This window comes from Zosterops lateralis (assembly GCF_965231275.1).
Source record: "Zosterops lateralis genome assembly, chromosome: 2".
Taxonomy (NCBI): Eukaryota; Metazoa; Chordata; class Aves; order Passeriformes; family Zosteropidae; genus Zosterops; species Zosterops lateralis.
Window position 1 is genome coordinate 71,067,276 of NC_139763.1, and position 17,964 is coordinate 71,085,239.

At 42.3% G+C, this 17,964-nt stretch overlaps 1 protein-coding gene across 3 annotated transcripts; it reads left to right on the top strand.

The window, feature by feature from the left end:
- Positions 1 to 3,052: 3,052 nt before the first annotated feature.
- Positions 3,053 to 11,659, top strand: RNF6 (ring finger protein 6). Of its 3 annotated transcripts, none has more exons than XM_083855722.1 (4): positions 3,053 to 3,136; positions 6,740 to 6,952; positions 7,441 to 7,548; positions 8,844 to 11,659. In XM_083855722.1, exons 2-4 carry the CDS (start codon positions 6,760 to 6,762, stop codon positions 10,556 to 10,558), a joined length of 2,016 nt encoding a protein of 671 aa, XP_083711848.1. In that variant the 5' UTR covers positions 3,053 to 3,136; positions 6,740 to 6,759; the 3' UTR covers positions 10,559 to 11,659. The 3 variants fall into 3 exon arrangements, with proteins under 3 accessions (XP_083711848.1, XP_083711847.1, XP_083711846.1); XM_083855721.1 differs by lacking the exon at positions 3,053 to 3,136 and adding an exon at positions 4,030 to 6,055; XM_083855720.1 differs by lacking the exon at positions 3,053 to 3,136 and adding an exon at positions 4,030 to 5,422.
- Positions 11,660 to 17,964: the final 6,305 nt, after the last annotated feature.

Sequence of the window (17,964 nt, forward strand, 5' to 3'; positions counted from 1 at the left end):
ATCCTCATGGAGACATTCTTTAGTGGTGTGACTGAGGTGTTCCCAGCTTGGTATTGACTGAAAAGACACTTAGCAGTCCTGCTAAGTGCTATACATCTTCCATTTTTTGTTAGTCCAGGGAAAGCTGAAGGCAAGACAATAATGTGGTGGCATGTTTTCCTTTTCTGTCTATAAAGAAAAACTAACTGTCATACTTGCACAGTTTGAGTATTTTTCAGAAACCTTGCAGTTTTTACATTCAAATGAGTGACTGAATACTGGCAGCACTTAAAAATGCAGTTTACTTAATGCAGATAAGTGAAGTGATTATTCTACAAACAGTTTCCTATGTAAAGCAATGTCTTGGGCTTTGTTTTTTTTTTGTTTTGTTTTGTTTTTTTTTTTTTTTAATTTTATTTTATTTTCCACTCAACTATATTTTACTATAAAATTGATCAACTTAATCTAACAAAGCATCCTAGATTCTGGCTGGAGTGCAAGTTACTAACGAACATACATCAGTCCTTTGGATCCAGGTGCTGTATGGGAGAGTTGTGCTTGCATTCAGTAAAACATCTGTTTGCCAGACTTGGGACCACCTACGGTAACAATCAGCCTGTGTTATGCTCCTGACAGAGATTCAGTTGTCACAGTCCCTGGAGGTATTTAAAATACATGCAGATGTGGCACTTGGGGACGTGGTTTAGTGATGGACTTGGTAGTGCTGGGTTAATGGTTTGGACTGGATTTTAAAAGTCTTTTCCAAACTAAGTGATTTTGGGATGCTGCCTTTACAAACCTTGAAAATTCAGACTATGAACTTATGGTTACTTTTGTTACTGAGAAGAGCCGTGCCTGAGCAAATCAACTTCATGTCAGCACTTTGGTGTCACCTGGACATGCTACGATCCAGTTTAAAAAGACTGATTATGAGATCCTGACTTACTTACACCAAACATTAAAATATTATAGAATAGACCTACTGTCTAAAGAACCTAAAAGATGGAACAATCAAATTAAACTCAGGTTCTCAAATTCTTTATTACAAAACTTAGTCATTGGCTGAGGTTTGCTGCCCTCCACAGGCTATTTTTATTATAGTTGCAAGGAGAGTGTTTCACTGTGGACAGCATTGCTACACTGCATTAATATTCTAAGAAAGATCTCTTGTCATTTTGTATTAACAACTCAACATAAAATGAACAAGTACTTTACTTAGTTATAGTGTGCTGTTGTGAAACATCACTATGAACAGGACATGGACACCAAATTCTGCATTGGAGAACAGATTAGTGGAAAATAAACTAATTTAGTGTAAGGCTTTGGTATGGAAATATGCGTTTATTCACCCATCTAAATCATAACTTCCTTCTGGATGAACAGTCTGTATGTGGGCTTGATATCAGAGAAGATGTGTTTGACTGTGGAACAACGATTAGTAAAAGTAGACAGTAAGAAGAAAAGATTTTAAAAATGTAAGTGTTGGGAAAGATGAAACAGGAAAAGCTTACAAATATGATTGCCTGGCAAGAAATACTAAAGATATAAAACCTGTGAGTGAAATAGAAATGAAAGCCAGCTTTGAGATGTGATCATGGCAGGCAGGAAGACGGTGATGAGCTGGAGTCAGGTTGAGGGATAGAAAACAAAAGGACTCAAGGGAGTAGCCCTGCCAAGGTATCAGGGAAAAGGTAGATAAGAAAAGTAGTCTTTAGAGTTTAGAATATAGGATGATATGGTAATATGGTAGTTCTCATAGGCTGCATGAATACTCAACACGAAAGGAGATATGATGTATTGTATCAAGGCCCTCGCTCTCTTAGCTCACTTACCTCCCTTATCCTATATAGATAGATAGATAAAGATACAGATATAGATATATAGATATGCTCTGACTTTTATTAAGAAAGTAAAACTGATCTTCAGGAAGGACGTATTTTAATTTCTTCAGGCAAGGCAAATCATGATAGAGTACTAATTATTTATACTGTGGCAAGGCATATGAAAAACAAAGAGGTTTCTATATTTTGAATGCAGTAAACAAGGAGTATCTCCTGAACTGGCCTCGGTGTTAAGAATTTGTCACAACCACCAGTTTGTCTCGTGGAAACCACCTAATGGCAGAGCAGGAATGCAAACTACCACCAAACCTAAACATAACACTTGTGAAACTCTTTTTCATAAGCAGAATAAAGAAATCCTGGGTGTGTTGTGAAAGTACCTTCCCGGACAGCGGCCCCGAGCCCTTCCCAGCACCTCATTCATTATTACCGAGGGTGTTCCTTTGTTGCACAGAAAATACCCCAACTCTTGTTTATTTCCGCAAACCAGTTTGTGAGGGTTTTGCATCTCGCCAGGGAGAACTTCTACCCAGAGCTCTGCAAATGGAAATCACTAAAATCGCGGCCTAAGACAGGTGATGGCACCGAGCAATCATTTTTTGATCATTTTAGAAAAAGTTCAATGTTACCCCTGCCCTTAGAGGGGCAACACGTTGTGACGTGGGAGTGGACCTTCACAGAGGACAGCAGGCAGCAGCAGGGTCAAACAGGGAAGGCTCTTTATTATCTGACTCCAAAGGCTTATATACATTTTGTACAGAGGGCCAAGATTGGCCCAAGGAGGTTACAACCTCCTGACTCCATTGGTCAATATGACCATCAGTCAAGTTCTCTCTCAGAGAACAAGAATGCAAAACATACTGATAAGTTCTAAGAATACGCATTGTTTACATGCAGCAGCCTGGGAATCAGGCTGCTAAGACTCAAACACTTGAAAGCAAGAAATGCAGGGGTGACAGTTCAACGTGAGATTCCTGCAAAAGGAAACGCAAATAAACAGAAATGAAAGAAAGGGAGGCAAAGCCAGAGAGAGGGAGTCGGGAGAAGGTAAAGCGTCCCATTTAAAACCGCAGGAAGCCTGGGAAGGAGAAAGCAGAAGAAAAAGTGACTCTAATCAATCCTATTTATGTAAGGTATTACAGAGTGCCAAAGCGCGTGCGCGGGAGGGGGCGGGGCTGGCGGCAGGGCCGGCCCCTCTCTCCCGCCCGGAACCTCCGCCGGCGGCACCGGCAGCCGCCCGGACCGCAATCGGTGTTGGAGCCGGCACCCGGACCGCAATAGGAGCTGGAGCGCGCCCCGTTCGCACACACACCAGGGTCGGTGTCCCGGCGGGGGCGGCTCCCGCTGCCGCCGGGAGGGACGGGCCGCGGGGCTGAGCCGCCGCCAGCAGGCAGGGACGGGCTTTCGGGTCTTGCCGGCTGCTCTCTCGGCAGGCTTCCCCCCGCTGGGACAGGCGGCGGCACGGGCGCCTCCCCGGTTTGCCGCAGCGGGTGACGCGGCCCGCCGCGGGCAGGGGAGCCGTAGAGAGCCCGGGTCCGGCGGGGCAGTCGGTGTCGGTGTCGGTGTCGGGGCTGGGCAGGCCGGGGGGAGCGGGAGGGCACGGGCCGCCGGGCGCCGCAGCCATTGGCCGGTGTCCGCGGGCCCGGCGGGGCATTGGGCGGGAGCCGCGTCAGTCACGGCGCTCCGTCTCCCCGGCAACGGCGGGGGCGGGGCAGGACCGGGCCCTGGGCTTGCCGAGCCCCCGGAGCCCTCAGGCTCCACCGCCCCGGGTCGGCTGCCCTGCCTCGCCTTGTCCTTCCCTTCCCCGCTCTGCCCTGCCCTGCCCTGGGGGATCCTGGCTCGACGGGTGTCTGCGGGCCCTGCCCTGGCCTGGGGCGAGCGGCCACTCTGGGCCCCCCGGCTTGGCTGTCTGGGTGTCCCGGGGGCTGTGTTTTCATCACCTTCCGACTCTCCCTTTTCCTCTCCTTCCCCAGGCTTCCTGCGTGGGGGTTCCTGGGTTTAGTTTGGGGGTTGTTTTAATATTTATTTATTTATTTATTTATCCCGAAATCGGTGATATCATCCTGCCTGGAGGCTGCGGTGTGACAGAAATGCTAAAGAGCCCTCTGGCTCGGGGAGTCTTCCTCAGATAAACTCAGTAGTTGCCCTGCTATCAGAGAATGAGTACCTAATTGGACAGGGGTAGTACTTAAGTGTAACAGGCGAAAAGCAAAAGCATAAGGTATATATGGAAAAATAGTCATAAACCTTTAAGAATAGGCCAGAGGAATCACGAATGAAGATCTAAAGGTGTAAGTCTTAGGTTGAAAATGGTAGAAAACGTAAGATGTTGGCATGCGACCCTTGTCTCTTTGCAAAGGAAGAGTAATCCGAGTCATAAGTGGATTTCGATTTCAGTTTTTTGCATCTTAGTAGTTAATACCCTTCAACTTTTCGATACTCTGAAATATTCTAGTGCAATGTACCTCATTTTTGATGCAGTTAATACCCTTCAACTTTCACAACTGTAAAACATTTTAGGTGCCAAAGTACTGAGTTTTCATGGCATTTGATAAATAGGGATAGTAGTTGTCATCCACGGAGTTATGTTAAACAGATGGGACAACCGAGCACTTCACACTTCTTACTGTTTCTAAGTGAGTCATTTAAGGAGTGTGACTAATCATCCTACCATACAGTTGTCAACAAAAGAGTATTTTTTTTCCCTTAACTACCCACAAAATCAAAGAGATTTCCAGATTTTCTGCGGATAACTGAAAACTAAAGAATCTCTCTTTTGAATAACACCTTAAGTTTCGATCGAGTCCGCCTACATGTGACGGGACTTCTTAAGAATATCTGTCGCATTTTTTTTTCTATGCAGCAATACAGTGATGTACCTGAGAAGTTGGTTAATTTAGAATGGTCATTGTCGGGCAAGCAGCCACATGTTGTCTTAAGGCATTTGTCTAAATAACAACCTCACATGTTGTAACCTTCACAAACCGAATTAATTTTATCAATCCTCTTTTCCCCCCTCCCCGCTGCTCCTGTGTCAAGTTTTAAGTCACCTGGAACAGAGGCACTTCAGTATTCAGTGCAGTCTGGAGTGGGGATTTTCATGGTAATAGTCATGATGGGTGTTGCCAAGGTAATGATAGTGCTGGCTGGGGGATTGGGTGGGAACTCCATTTGTTGTGAGGAAACCGGGGTAGTAAGATGAAGAGCTGGATGGGAAATTTGTGTTTAGAAGTGCAATATGAGAGAAGTGACCTGATTCGAACATAGCCCTTGTGGGAGATCGAAGTCAGCAGTTATCTACAGTTTGTGAGACTGAGCCAAGAGGGCAACATAGATTAAAAAGAAAAAATATTACAGGAAAATGTCTTGGAGGGAAGATACTCAGATTTAATTTCTTTTAAGCTGAAGGAGTTAGAGCTGGGAGAGATTTTAAATGAATCAGAGTGTAGTGTTGGACACAGGAGGAAGATGATAGATTTGGAAGAAGTGTGTTTAGAGGTGCAGTTACCTGGGGCAGGGCTGATGGGGGGAAGTAACATGAGGTGTGGAAATAATGAAACCAAGGATACGTCAGAGTGGATCCCACAAAGAACGGAAGAAAGGTATATTAAATGTATGCCAGCCTCTGCTGTTGACAAACGCATTTTCTGTTTTTTTTTTTTTTTTTTTTTTTTTGTATCTGTTTGCAGTATTGATAAAGATTTGCTCTTTTTTTGATGTATTTCTAATAGTTAGTTGGTTTGGTCTGTTTGTTGTCTCATCACCTGTCTTGTGAAGACTAATTATTGATCAGGAGTGTGCTTAGAATGCTGTTTCCTGTGTTTTCCCCATAATCTAAACTTGAAGTGACTTTTTGTGTGTGTGAAATGACAAAAAGCAAACAAACAGAAAAGAAAGGCATTTACCCACATACTCCAGCACGGTGTAGTGTGGCTGGGGCTTTTTAGCCTGATGATCTCTTTAGAGAAATGATCTCTTTTGTCAAGTGTCTGCCTCAGCAGGTGTTACAGGTGCCTTTTGTTAAACGGGAAGCTCAGTTGAAAGGACACTTCATTTCTTTCAAATAGAGAGTGGAAGAACAGGTTTCATTTAGAAAATAGGAAAGAGTGGTCCCGGATTAAGTCCTAACCAGAGGGAGGTGGTAATGACACGGAAATCAATGGAGATGATGCCTCTTTGACACTGGAAGGTTATTCTTGCCTTCTATCAGTGTGGTCTCACTGGTTCAGTATTTGGTAAGTGATGAAGAACTATGGCAAAAGTACAGCCCATCCCTTTTACTCCTATATTTTGGAGATGAATATCCCTTTGCTAGGTAATCATTGGATTAGAGAATGCAAGGAGAATATAGAAATAATGTAATATGTCAGAAGAGTCATTCCACCAAAAATAAATCTGTAGGCTGTATATTATGTGGGGGATATTACTGACGAAAATTTTAATGTCGTCTTATGTTGGGGTTGTCGCAAGTCTACACTGGGTAATTGCAGTCCAGTAATCACAGAACCATGTTTTTAATTATACTTCAGCTTTTAAAATACTCCCCACTGCTGTTGTATTTTACTTGAGAGAAAGGACATAAATTTTATGTTGATTCCTTTAACTTTCTAGAATATCATTATTTAGCTTAAAAAAAAAAATCTGTCATTGCATTTTTATTTTCAAGTTGCCATACCAACCAGTATGCCGTTTCAGTGAGGAAGGGGGCTTGAAACTGTTTTCAGCAAGCTAGGAGCATTTATATATTTGAATAATAAACTATGCTGTTGTCTTGGAAAATAACATGGAGCTTGGTTCACCTTAATCATCTTTAGCTATTAATAAACTAATTTATTTGAAAATGGTGGGAACGTTTTATTGCAAAATAAGTAAATTCTTCCTGTAATTCCTGAGCAGTCTAATCTTCTGGTTTTGTCCAGGAGAGCTTGGCGTTGTCATTATGGATCGCTCCCGACACCGCGCAGGAAATGGCAATGAGCAGGCGCCTCCACGAGAGCGCAGCCACGGCGAGGGTGAGAGACAGCGGCAGCTGGAGCGCCTCAGCAGGGAGGAGGCCTATTACCAGTTCATTAACGAGCTCAACGAGGAGGACTACAGGTTAATGAGGGACCGAAACCTGCTCGGCACTCCCGGTAAGATGTGCATACCTGCAGTAGAAGAGGTATAATGAAGTAACGCTCCTGCTGTTTGGCACCATGTGTGGGACTGTGACTCAAGCAGCCTGACTTTTGTGGCTTTGTAGAAAGGAGAAAAATCTCCATATGGAATAAAAGTATACTTTACCTGTATACAAAGATGCTGCATTTGTATGTCCAGATAATTAGCATTTGGTACATTCAAGTATATCTGTTGATTTGTGGCAGTTTTGGGGGCCTCTGAATTGTTACAGGAAGCTGGCATACTCTCAGCACATTCAGCATCTTTTTCTTCCACTCCACTACCTACTTTCTCTGGTATCTGCATTATAATCTCACATTAGCGCTGTTTTCTTTCTGGTTTCATTAGTTTTATCTGTCTTAAAGATTTTCATTCAAGATAGAAAATGTTATTTCTGCATGGCTGTGTAGAGGCAGTAATAGTGTCCTATCTAACAATGTTATCAAAATGTCAATTAATTCAGGAGAAATAACGGCAGAAGAGTTGCAGCAGCGTTTGGAGGGGGCCAAGGAGCGTCTGACATCACAGTCTGATCTGGATAACAGAGAAGGTGAAGGTAGAACTGTTGGAGGTAAACATTCTTCCTTCATATATGTAGGCACATAGTGTGGGGTGCATAAATACAGTTCTGTAAACATACTTAAGAGAGACTAATTTCTCTTGCTTTTTTTTCAATGTGCCTCTGGAGATTGTTTAAAAGTAAGAGAGATTTCCTTAGGATACAAAACCAAACTTGAAATACTTCATGAAAATTCATTTATGTTAATCACAAATTACTTGCTCCTTTTCCCCTAATTTTCCTTTGTTAGTAAATGTAATAGCACAAAAAATACTATTTTTTTTGCAGTTCATAGAGGTTTTTATCATGTATTAGAGCAGTTGGAAAAGAAGTTAATTGGAAAACAGTTAATCTGTCCACTGTTTTGCCACTTTAATTGTATTTGTTTTAGTCAAGTGAGGCTTGTGTTTTATGATCTGTCTTCCACTGCCCAGAAATATTGGCTTACTCATTTGGCCAATTCTAGTCAGATTTGAGAGAGGAATTGGCAGCTCAGAAATGAAGATACCAAAGTTCTTGAAGGTTTCCTGGAAGTAGGGAGATGATGGACTAGGGAGAACTTAATCTGATGCCTTCAAGGGAAAATCTTCACTGTGATCATAACATTTGGCCTGCTTTATAGACATAATTAGCCCTAAGCACAACACTTTTATCCTTTCCTGAGCATGTAGTTGGAGGAGGTTTGTAAATGGAGCTGTGTGTATTGTAATTAGGACAAGAGTGTATTTGTACAAAAGGAGAAAATCTGTTCAAACCATGCCTCCCACCCAGACACATTCCTGTGTAAGCTGCTTTAAGTGACTCCACCTTGGCAGAGGAGTTGAACTTACATTATCTCCAGAGGTCCCTTCCAACCTTAATGATTCTGTGATAATTTATTTTACTACTTATAGGAAACAGTTTTTAAAAATGTATTCCAAAAGAAGACAAGACTTGTTACTCTTTTTCCTGCTGTATCAAAATGAGTTGTTTAAATATTCCCAAACTGGTAGTATCAGCAAGGGGCAGGTATTGGACAAATACAACTATCTGTGGACCTCCTGAATCTGAATACTGGCCCAGAAGGCCATCTGGGCATGTTAATTTCTCTGAGTCTGCTGGTGAGACAAAAATTCTAGGTTGAACTGGTAAGTTTTGCTGACATTATTACATAGAGCATGTTTTTGTACATTAGCATAGCAAGGTAGGTGCCCTGCTACTGTATTATGTCTGAAGTCAGAGCCTAACAGATGAAGAGGACTTGGAGTGCATTGTAGTATGCAGAGCATGCATTTGTATGATTGTTTGCAATTCTTTGTTTCTCTCAGATTCTGAAGTTCTCGGAGAAAACTCCAATGGCGACTCTTTGCTTGAATGGCTTAACACGTTTCGTCGCACAGGAAATGCCACTCGCAGTGGGCAGAGTGGGAACCAAACCTGGAGAGCTGTGAGTCGAACAAATCCAAACAGTGGGGAGTTTCGCTTTAGTCTGGAAATCAATATAAATCACGACCATAACAGTTCTGAAACTTCTGGTGAGGAGTATGTTGATATAGATGCTACCAGACTGTACGTAGAAAGAAGACGTCAGCTAGTTGCCAGTTCAGCAGCCCCACGGACAAGGAGCATGGCTGCAAGAGAGGCAAACAATGAAGCTGCAAGGACCAGGCTTTTGAGACGTGCCATGGCATTAAGGTCAGAAATAGTGTCTCATGCAGTCTCGGGGAGGCTTAGGAGTAGAACACGGGAGCTGACAGGCCAGACAGATAATACTGCACAAAATAATTCTGTGGCTGCTGGTGAACCAAGAGAAATGCCAGAAAGAGGTACTTCTGCAAGAGTCAGAAGGGGTAGAGCTAGGACTAATGTCCGGATGAATACAAACCAAAGACTAGAAATTTTGCGGCTGAGGTCTACCTTAAGCAGTCGAAGCCGCTCCCCGCTGGAAAGGCAAGGTGATGCTGCTCGTTCTGGGGAACGTGATCAGGCGCAGGATAGAAATGCACAACAAGTCAATAGAAGTAGGAGACAAACAGCTCAGGCATCTCCACAGCCTACTGAAGAGCAAGCAAGAGGTAACACTCAGGCTCCCCAGCTTTCTAGTGTAGCCCCATCCTTAGGAATAACTTTGGAAGAGGAAGAATCTAGTAGGCCAGTAGCTGCTGTCAGAAGGCACCCAACAATTACACTAGATCTTCAGGTGAGAAGAATTCGTCCTGGAGAAAACAGGGACCGGGACAGCATTGCCAGTAGAACTCGTTCTAGAGTAGGAATGTCAGAAAACACCGTTACCTTTGAGAGTGACAGTGGGGGATTTCGGCGCACGATATCCCGATCAGAACGCGCGGGTATTCGGACCTACATTAGCACTATACGGATACCCCTTCGTCGGATTTCAGAAACTGGGCTTGGGGAACCTTCATCAGTGGCTCTTCGATCGATCCTTAGACAGATAATGACAGGCTTTGGAGAACTGAGTTCTTTAATGGAAACTGAATCTAATTCAGAAGTGCAAAGAGGTGGTCATCGCTTAGCAGGTGCACAGAATAACTCAAGTTCAGCAAACAGCAGTGATCCAAGTGGGGTTTTGTCTAGAAATGGACATGCAGTAGATGGCAGCAGTGAAAGAAATGGACAGAGGGGTGGTAGTCAACACTCTGGACGCAGTCATGAGAACCAAGATAGCAGGCAGTCTCAAGATGCAAACAACCTAGTGGAGAACGGAACATTGCCCATCCTTCGACTTGCCCACTTCTTCCTGCGGAATGAAGATGATGATGATGATGATCGTTTAAGAGGTTTAACCAAAGAGCAGATTGACAATCTTTCTACACGGAACTATGGGGATGTTCACACTGAAAATGAATGGAGTAAAACGTGCAGTGTTTGCATTAATGAATATGCAACAGGGAATAAACTAAGGCAGTTACCTTGTACGCATGAGTTTCATATTCATTGTATTGATCGCTGGCTTTCTGAAAACTCCACTTGCCCAATTTGTCGGCAGCCAGTTCTGGGGTCTAATGCCACAGGTAATGGCTAGAATTGTTTGTACTGCTCAGCACTCAAGGATTTGCTCCTGCTCTGTTATAAGGCAGATGAAATTCATTGACTTAGATATGGGTCCGTTTGTGGGGGGAGTTTTGTTAAATTTCTTTAAAAATTATAGAAACTTGTCTAAATCTAACAATGTAAATACTATTTTTTCCAAGTGCAGGTCTAGGAGCACACATAGAACCAAATGATATTGGTAAAGTTTATATTTTTTTAGATAATTTTGTTATGCTAAGCACTTTTGTAAATACAGAAATGCAATAGTTAAACAGTCCTGCTTAATGTATGTTTTTTAACATTGTAATGGACTCGCTTTATTTAGATTATAAATTGTTTCACACAGACCCACCACTGTGTTGAAAAATTAGTGGCTAAATAGCCATTTGTTAGCTTTTTGTTCTAAGAACAATTTCTTTTACGGAGAGTCTCTTGCTGGACATGTTTGCTAAAGATATTTAAGTTACTTGAAGTGCTCATTTTAATAGACTTTTTTTTTTTTAAACATTGAAATATCCTTTCCAAAAACTTGCCAATATGGTTCTATTTAAAAAATTCTATGGCAATTTTTGCATGTGGGTTTACACAGTTCTTAACGTTGACGAGTTCTTATTCTGAAGTGGACGAGTTAGTGGCATTATGAAATGTACATAATTAATTGCTGTCTTTGACAATCTTTGTCTTTTCAGTGGAGACAGCAATCAAATCTGGTAATTCCAAGAGGGTGTGTCTTACTTGCTCAAAGAATAAATGAGCGCTAAGGAAGCCTTTTTACTCTTCCAAATTACTCAATCAATATTCCTGGGATTTTAACTGCCTTAGTTTAAAGAGAGAAAACATTTCCTTGACCAATATATTGTCTATAATATGCATGTTTTGGGCATCCTACGCAGAAGAACAAAACAAAGACTTGAAGTGCTTTTGTACGGAAGTTTAAGGTACACATGTAGTGTTAGTCCTCTTGAAACATGCCTGAGGACCAAGTGGCAAAAGACACTAAAAGGACAAAATAAACTTCCCTGAAAATCCCCAGTATCTGTATAATTAGATATTAAACTTTATACCAACAACTTACACCAAAATAAAGTTGCAAGTTAACTAATTGAGGCTTTGTGTGAATTACTGTTGAGCCATATCCTGTAGATGAATAAGAAAACTTATTATTCTTAATGTACAGTCTCAGTTTTTACTTTATTTTTCTCCACTTTTTCCCAATTCTGTTCCTGGCCTGTTAGTTGTTATGGTACGTAGAAGCCCAGCTCAGAGTTCTCCAGGGGTTTTTGGGAGAAGCTGGATTGTAGGAGCATCCGTGGATGGCAGGGAGAAGGAACTCTGCAGACCTGAGATATTTTAGAAACGTGGTTTTATTGCAAGGGTCGTGGGTAAAAAGGGGCTGCCTTCAGCCACCAGGCTCGGCTGAAGGGAAGCTCCAAAGAGAAAGGGAGAGAGGGTAAGAAGTAAGGGAGGTAAAAATGGTAAGAGGGAGATAAAAGATAAGAAAGGTAAGAGTGAGGTAAGAGCAAGAGAGAGGGTAAGAGAGAGGGAGGACCTTGTTACAATACATTCTACCTCCTTTTGTGTTGAATATTCTAATTTACAGTGGCCAACTGGCGCAAGATACAAAAGCTACAAACTTTGCACGTAGCCTATGAGAACTACTATATTACCATATCATCCTATATTCTAAACTCTAAAGACTACTTTTCTTACCTAGTTTTTCCCTGATGCCTTGGCAAGGTGGAGAGGGGCTGCATTCTTGGTTCCTTTTGTTTTCTGTCCTTCAACCTGACTCCAGGTAATCACCGTCTTCCCGCCTGCCACAATCACATCTCAAAGCTGGCTTTCATTTCTATTTCACTCACAGGTTTTACATCTCCAGTATTTCTTACCAGGCAATTATACCAGCAAGCCCTTCCTGTCCCATCTTTCCCAACACTGGATGTTACTAAGCTTTGAGAAGCCTGCATCTCAATCCCTAGAGAAATGCAGAATTGTGCAGTAATCTGCTGTGTGTGTATTCTGAGCAGTAGAAAGAGTACTTGAAGTGAACAAATCCTCCTGACTTGCTCTGCCTGCACACAGTGGCCTTGACAAATGTGCTTCTGTGCCAGGTGCGTCACTTAGAACATCTGCTCATGATATCCTTCAAGGGTAGCTATAAAATCCCATGTGAGCTATTGGATGTCTGCTTCAGTTCTGCAAGTGGAAAACTTGTGTCATAAATTCCACAGAAGGGCTTCTTTTCATTCCTAAAAGTAGTTCTAAGAAACTCTCTTAGGAGATTTAGATGATTTAAGAACATGATTAAGATCTCTTCTGATGTAATTTGTGCTGTTAATTACTGCAAACGGTGTTGACCCCTCCCTTGAGTGCTTCCTTAGCTGCAATAAAGAACGAGGAGATTTAAATGTGATTATCAGAGCCAGCTTATCTTTTGACATTTTTTTTCTTTTACTCTGTTAGCTCATGAGGCTGACAGTATATAAATATGTACATATCTTCTGCTGCTTCCTTGTTTCTTTATGACTTCCTTTTATATTTGAAATCTGTCTAATTGACAAGACATACATAGAAACCTGCCTTTGGCTGACTGCTGCCTTTCTGGTCCGGTCCTTCAAGGTCAATTTTAACTCTACTCCTTACAACTGCTACATTAGTGCACTGGAGATGAAGGGAGATTACCTGTGCCTTCTTTCATTCAGGTAGGAATTTTGCTGTGTGTTAAGAGCACAGTTTGTTACATGGTTCAAGAGATCAGCTGTGACAGGGTATGTTTAATTGAGCTGCTAAGTGGAATATCCCAAAATACAGTGAGTGCTTTCTGTAGAAATTGTAGGGAAATTATGGGAAAAGAAACATTAAGCTTCCACTACCATATTCCTGTCCTGTCACATGAGTGTTATCGAGTATTTCCCCTCTATTGGAAAAACATAATTTATTACTCAGCTTTCCCAAGATACTGTGTTAATGGGACCAATTAAATCATAGTGGTTCAGTTTGGTCTTGGCTTCTGTTACCTCCATTTCTGTGATAAAACTTCAGTTCTCTGCCACCCCCATCCTCCAAACACTTTTTTAAACCTCCTCCTCCGGTGGCATTAAGAAATGTAATTTATTTGTATGGAAATAAATAGAAAAATGTGGCCAGGATTTTTATAAATAAGTTTATTTAAAATGAAATATTGAATGGAGTTCAACTGGTAACACTAATCTAGAGCCTGTAGAAACTCTTAATGTGGAAAATTACCTAGAGAGCTGCCTTAAACTTGATGCCTGCAGAGATATAGAGAAATATCAGGCTGAATTAATAGGTTTTTCTATTTCTTATATATGTGACACTGTGATGCTATCAGTGACTTTCTAGCTGACCTTATGGTCCTGTATGTCTCTCTAATAGTCTCTTCTTTAATACATCACATAGAAGTGGATTCCTGTGTTGCCAAGTAACACACAACAATCAGCAACATGTGCAAATTTGGAAATATAAAAGGGAACAGTAAATGATAGCAGATAATGTCCTGCCACTTCATGCTTTTGCCGTGATGGGAAATAACTATTCTGCTTTTAAAAGCAGATGCCCCAAAGCTGCTGCTCAAGTAACCCTGTGCAGTTATCTGGTAACCTCCAAGTGACTGATCGGAGCCCACCCAGCCTGACCACCAGGCCAACTAGAAATGATGTGGGACAGGTCAGGACCTCCTGCAACCCTGTGAGGATATGGTGGGCCAAGTTGGTAATCAGAGTGTGCAGATGGGGGCAGGAGAAACCTCTTAATGGAAGAGAGTTGCAGTGGGCCCTAATAAAGTGGGCCCTACAGGCCAGTATGGTGGGGCGGATACTTCTCTTTCTCTAAGAAATCAGCATCTCAAAGCCTGAGGAAGAAGCAGGAGGAATCAGGTCTGTTTGCAGCTGAAAGGCTGTGATCTCATCAGAGTCACAGAGACCTGGTGGGATAGCAGACACAGCTGGAGTGCTGCAATGGATGGATACAGGCTTTTTAGGAAGGACAGTGATGGGGAGGAGCTGCCCTTTGAGGTAAGAGCAGCAGGGATGCATGAGCTCTGTCTCAGGATGGATGAGGAGCCAGCTGAGAGCCAGGTCACTGTTGTGGTGGCTGTCTGCTACAGAGCACCTGTTCAGAAAAAGAGGCAGGTGGAATCTTCAGACAAACAGTCCAGAAGATCTTTGGATTATTGTTTCACAGAAATTAGAACATATTCTTGCCAGTTTCCTTTCTTTCAATGTCCACCCCTGAAAATAGACACTGACAATAATTTGATTGTGGGTTGTAGGACTTACCAGTTCCTAAAGAGGCTTTGAGACCTGACTCTCCTTTTGAATGCACTGACCATACATCAGTGCAGTCTGCAGGATTTCAAGGGAGAGGGGGCAAATGTCAGAAACCTCAGGATTATTGTTATCCAGTCATATACCATGGTTATAACTGGAGCTGTGCATACCCAGCTGTGGTCAGAGCAGCATTCAGAACAAAAGATACGGCCATGCTGCCAGTGCAGCACTCAGAGATGAGTCTGTAAAATTAAAAATATAATTAGGTCTCCTGAGATCCTGTGCAGATAATCTGATTTCAGCCTGCACTCAGAAAGCATCAACAACAGGCGAGCACTGCCCAGCACACTGCAGATTTCCCTCAGCCTGCTCGTATTTACAGTGGGAATGGGGTTAGCCCACCTTTTGGACACACAAGGAACCTTGCAGCAAAATTTCTTCCATTTCTTTTTTTTTTTCCCTGGGCTTACACTAAACTTAGACTAGTCTGAAAGAGACCTGGAGCAGGTAAACCAGATACTCAGTGCACGTTGCTCCTTGGCATTCGTGTTTTTTTCCAGAAGGTGTTTATCCCACCACTAAATTTATCTTTAGTGTAATGTAAATTGCCTGAAGTGCAAAAATGAAACATATACACACTAAACCAAAACAAATACAGCTTTGATTTTCTTTTACAGGTTGAACAGCTAAAATGGGATGTGTGGGATAACTTTGTCCCATTATTTTAAGCAGTCCTTTTGGAGGGTGAACTTCAGGCATTTATAACCCACAATGAGTGTTCTTGTTCTGAGCAAAGTGGGACAGATAAATTATATTGCTTGTACTTCCAAGAAAACCACTTGAATTGGATGTTGAACCTTTCCATCTCATCAGTAATATTAAGACTTCAACGTGGCCAGTTCCATTGTGATGTATTTCCTTGCACAGCACTGTTTCTACAGTGCTGAGAATCTGACATACCTTACGGAGCCTCTGAGCTATTTTTGCAGTTCACACACATTTGAGCTACATTAATAATGGCTCACTCTTTACCTTCAGGCATGTGTGCCCAGGAAAGCCTATCATGTTGCTATTTTAATAAAGAGGTCTTGCCCTTTTCTGAGTGACTAATGCATGAATAGCGCACTTCGCCTGCTGGTACAATTTCTTTTACTGTGTTCTTAAAAACATTTTGCATACAGTTTATTCCATTTGCTCAATGTTATCAGCATACATATAAACACTGAAAGAGCAGGAATTGCCAGTATGCGTATGAGCATACACTGTAGTTAACCTGCATAATATGTCACAGTTACCTTGAACATAGATGAGAGTAAAGAATAATATTATTTCAGCAAAATAATAATCAAATAATAATTATATAATTAAAGTCTATATAATTTAGCCCTCTCCCCTCTTAATTTTAATGTATCTCCAAGTCTAGACTCCCAATTTTTTTTTTCTTGTTACATGAATTTCAAACTATGATTCTGGCCTCCCAGCTGATTTCAGTCACTCATTATTCCTGTGTGCATCCACTGTGCTCTGACAGGAATCAAGTTATAGCTCCTTTCTCCACAGTCCAGGCTGTAAGATGTGAGTAATGCAATTTGAGGCATTCAAAACCCCAGGAAGCACCGTGATGAGATTCCTTCTCACTATGATGGTGGTAGAATTGGGGAAGGCAGAAAAACTAGAATAACCCAGACTATTTTGGACAGAAGCACACTGAGAGCAAGAACTTATGCAGAGCCCCAGTACACAGGGGCCCACAGCAGCTCATCTCCGTGCGCTGCCTGGACCAGCTGAATTCGGATGAAACCTTCGGCTTCCAAGAGGAATTGTCTCACAGCAGGAGAGGGCGCCAGACAACAAGCACCAAGCGGTGGCTTGACGGTGTGTCTGGGAGCACAGACCTGCTTCTGAAGGGGAAGGTGACAACCCTCCCCTAAAGGGGAAACGAGCACTTCAGCTTCCAAAATGCTCATTGGTCAAAAGGAGCGACAGAAGTCTGAGGGTCCACAAACAATCAGAGAGTTTTATTACAAAATTACACACTTGATGTGGAAAATGGTATGTTAGTACCAGACCTGCTATACAGGCATACGGCACTGGGTTTTCGGTTAGGGGTAGGGTGAAGGGAAGAGAAAAATTAGGCATATGGCAGTGGGTTTTGGATAAAGAGGTAGGCTGGGAGGGAAAAGGGAAATTAAGAGGTTAATTAAAAAGGGAAAGATTAATTTTTAAAAGGAAAAGAGAAAAAGAAACGGAAAGAAAGAGGAAAATAGGGATGAAAAGGCATCATTAGCCCTTGTTCCAGCATCGATCCAGGTGATAAGATGCCTGTCCTTGTTTCAGCATCAATCCAGCTGATAAGCAGTGATCCAGTTAAGCTAGTCCAGCTGATGAGATGTCCGGGCTCTGGGGGCACCACTTGGGCTTGGGAGTACCTTTTTATTGACAAGTTTCTCTACCCTAAAGACACATTTCTCATTCTCCATGTGAATTAATTTTCATGCAGTCTGTTATTTTAGGCCTTTCTGGAAATGGGTCAGAGAGCTTCAGGAGTTTTTGACGGTTGATTTAAAGTAATGCTGAGGAAAGCTTGCTGCCAATCCCATCTTATAGACTATGTCTATTTCCTGCCAATCATACCTGCACTCTGCTGTACTATGGTGTGGCTTTTTCTCATGGAAAAGTGCTGCCCCATGTCCACCTGGCCCTCCTTCTCCAGCATGCTAGTACCACTAGTCCTTGGTTATTACCAACAAATCTGCTCTGTTATTACAAACAGTCCTTGGCTGGCTCCACAGCCATCCAGCCATCAGTGTTTGAGACATACACATCAGCCCCTTATCTTTTGGGAACTGAGAGCTCAAAAGGATCTCCCTTTAGATCACTGTCCACAGGGTTATAAGAGAATGGGGTTTAGTCATAATTATTTTTCATACCGGCCACAATTCGAGTTGGTAACTTTCTTTGAAGGTTCAGCAACAGAAATAAATATTATTCCACTTGGGTTGTTATTCAGGCAAGAAAAATAAATTTCCAAGGCTGTTTGTTAAAAAACAAAGGCTCATTAGACAACACTGATTCCTGGGAACAGGCGGTGTTTCTGATAAGCTGCAGA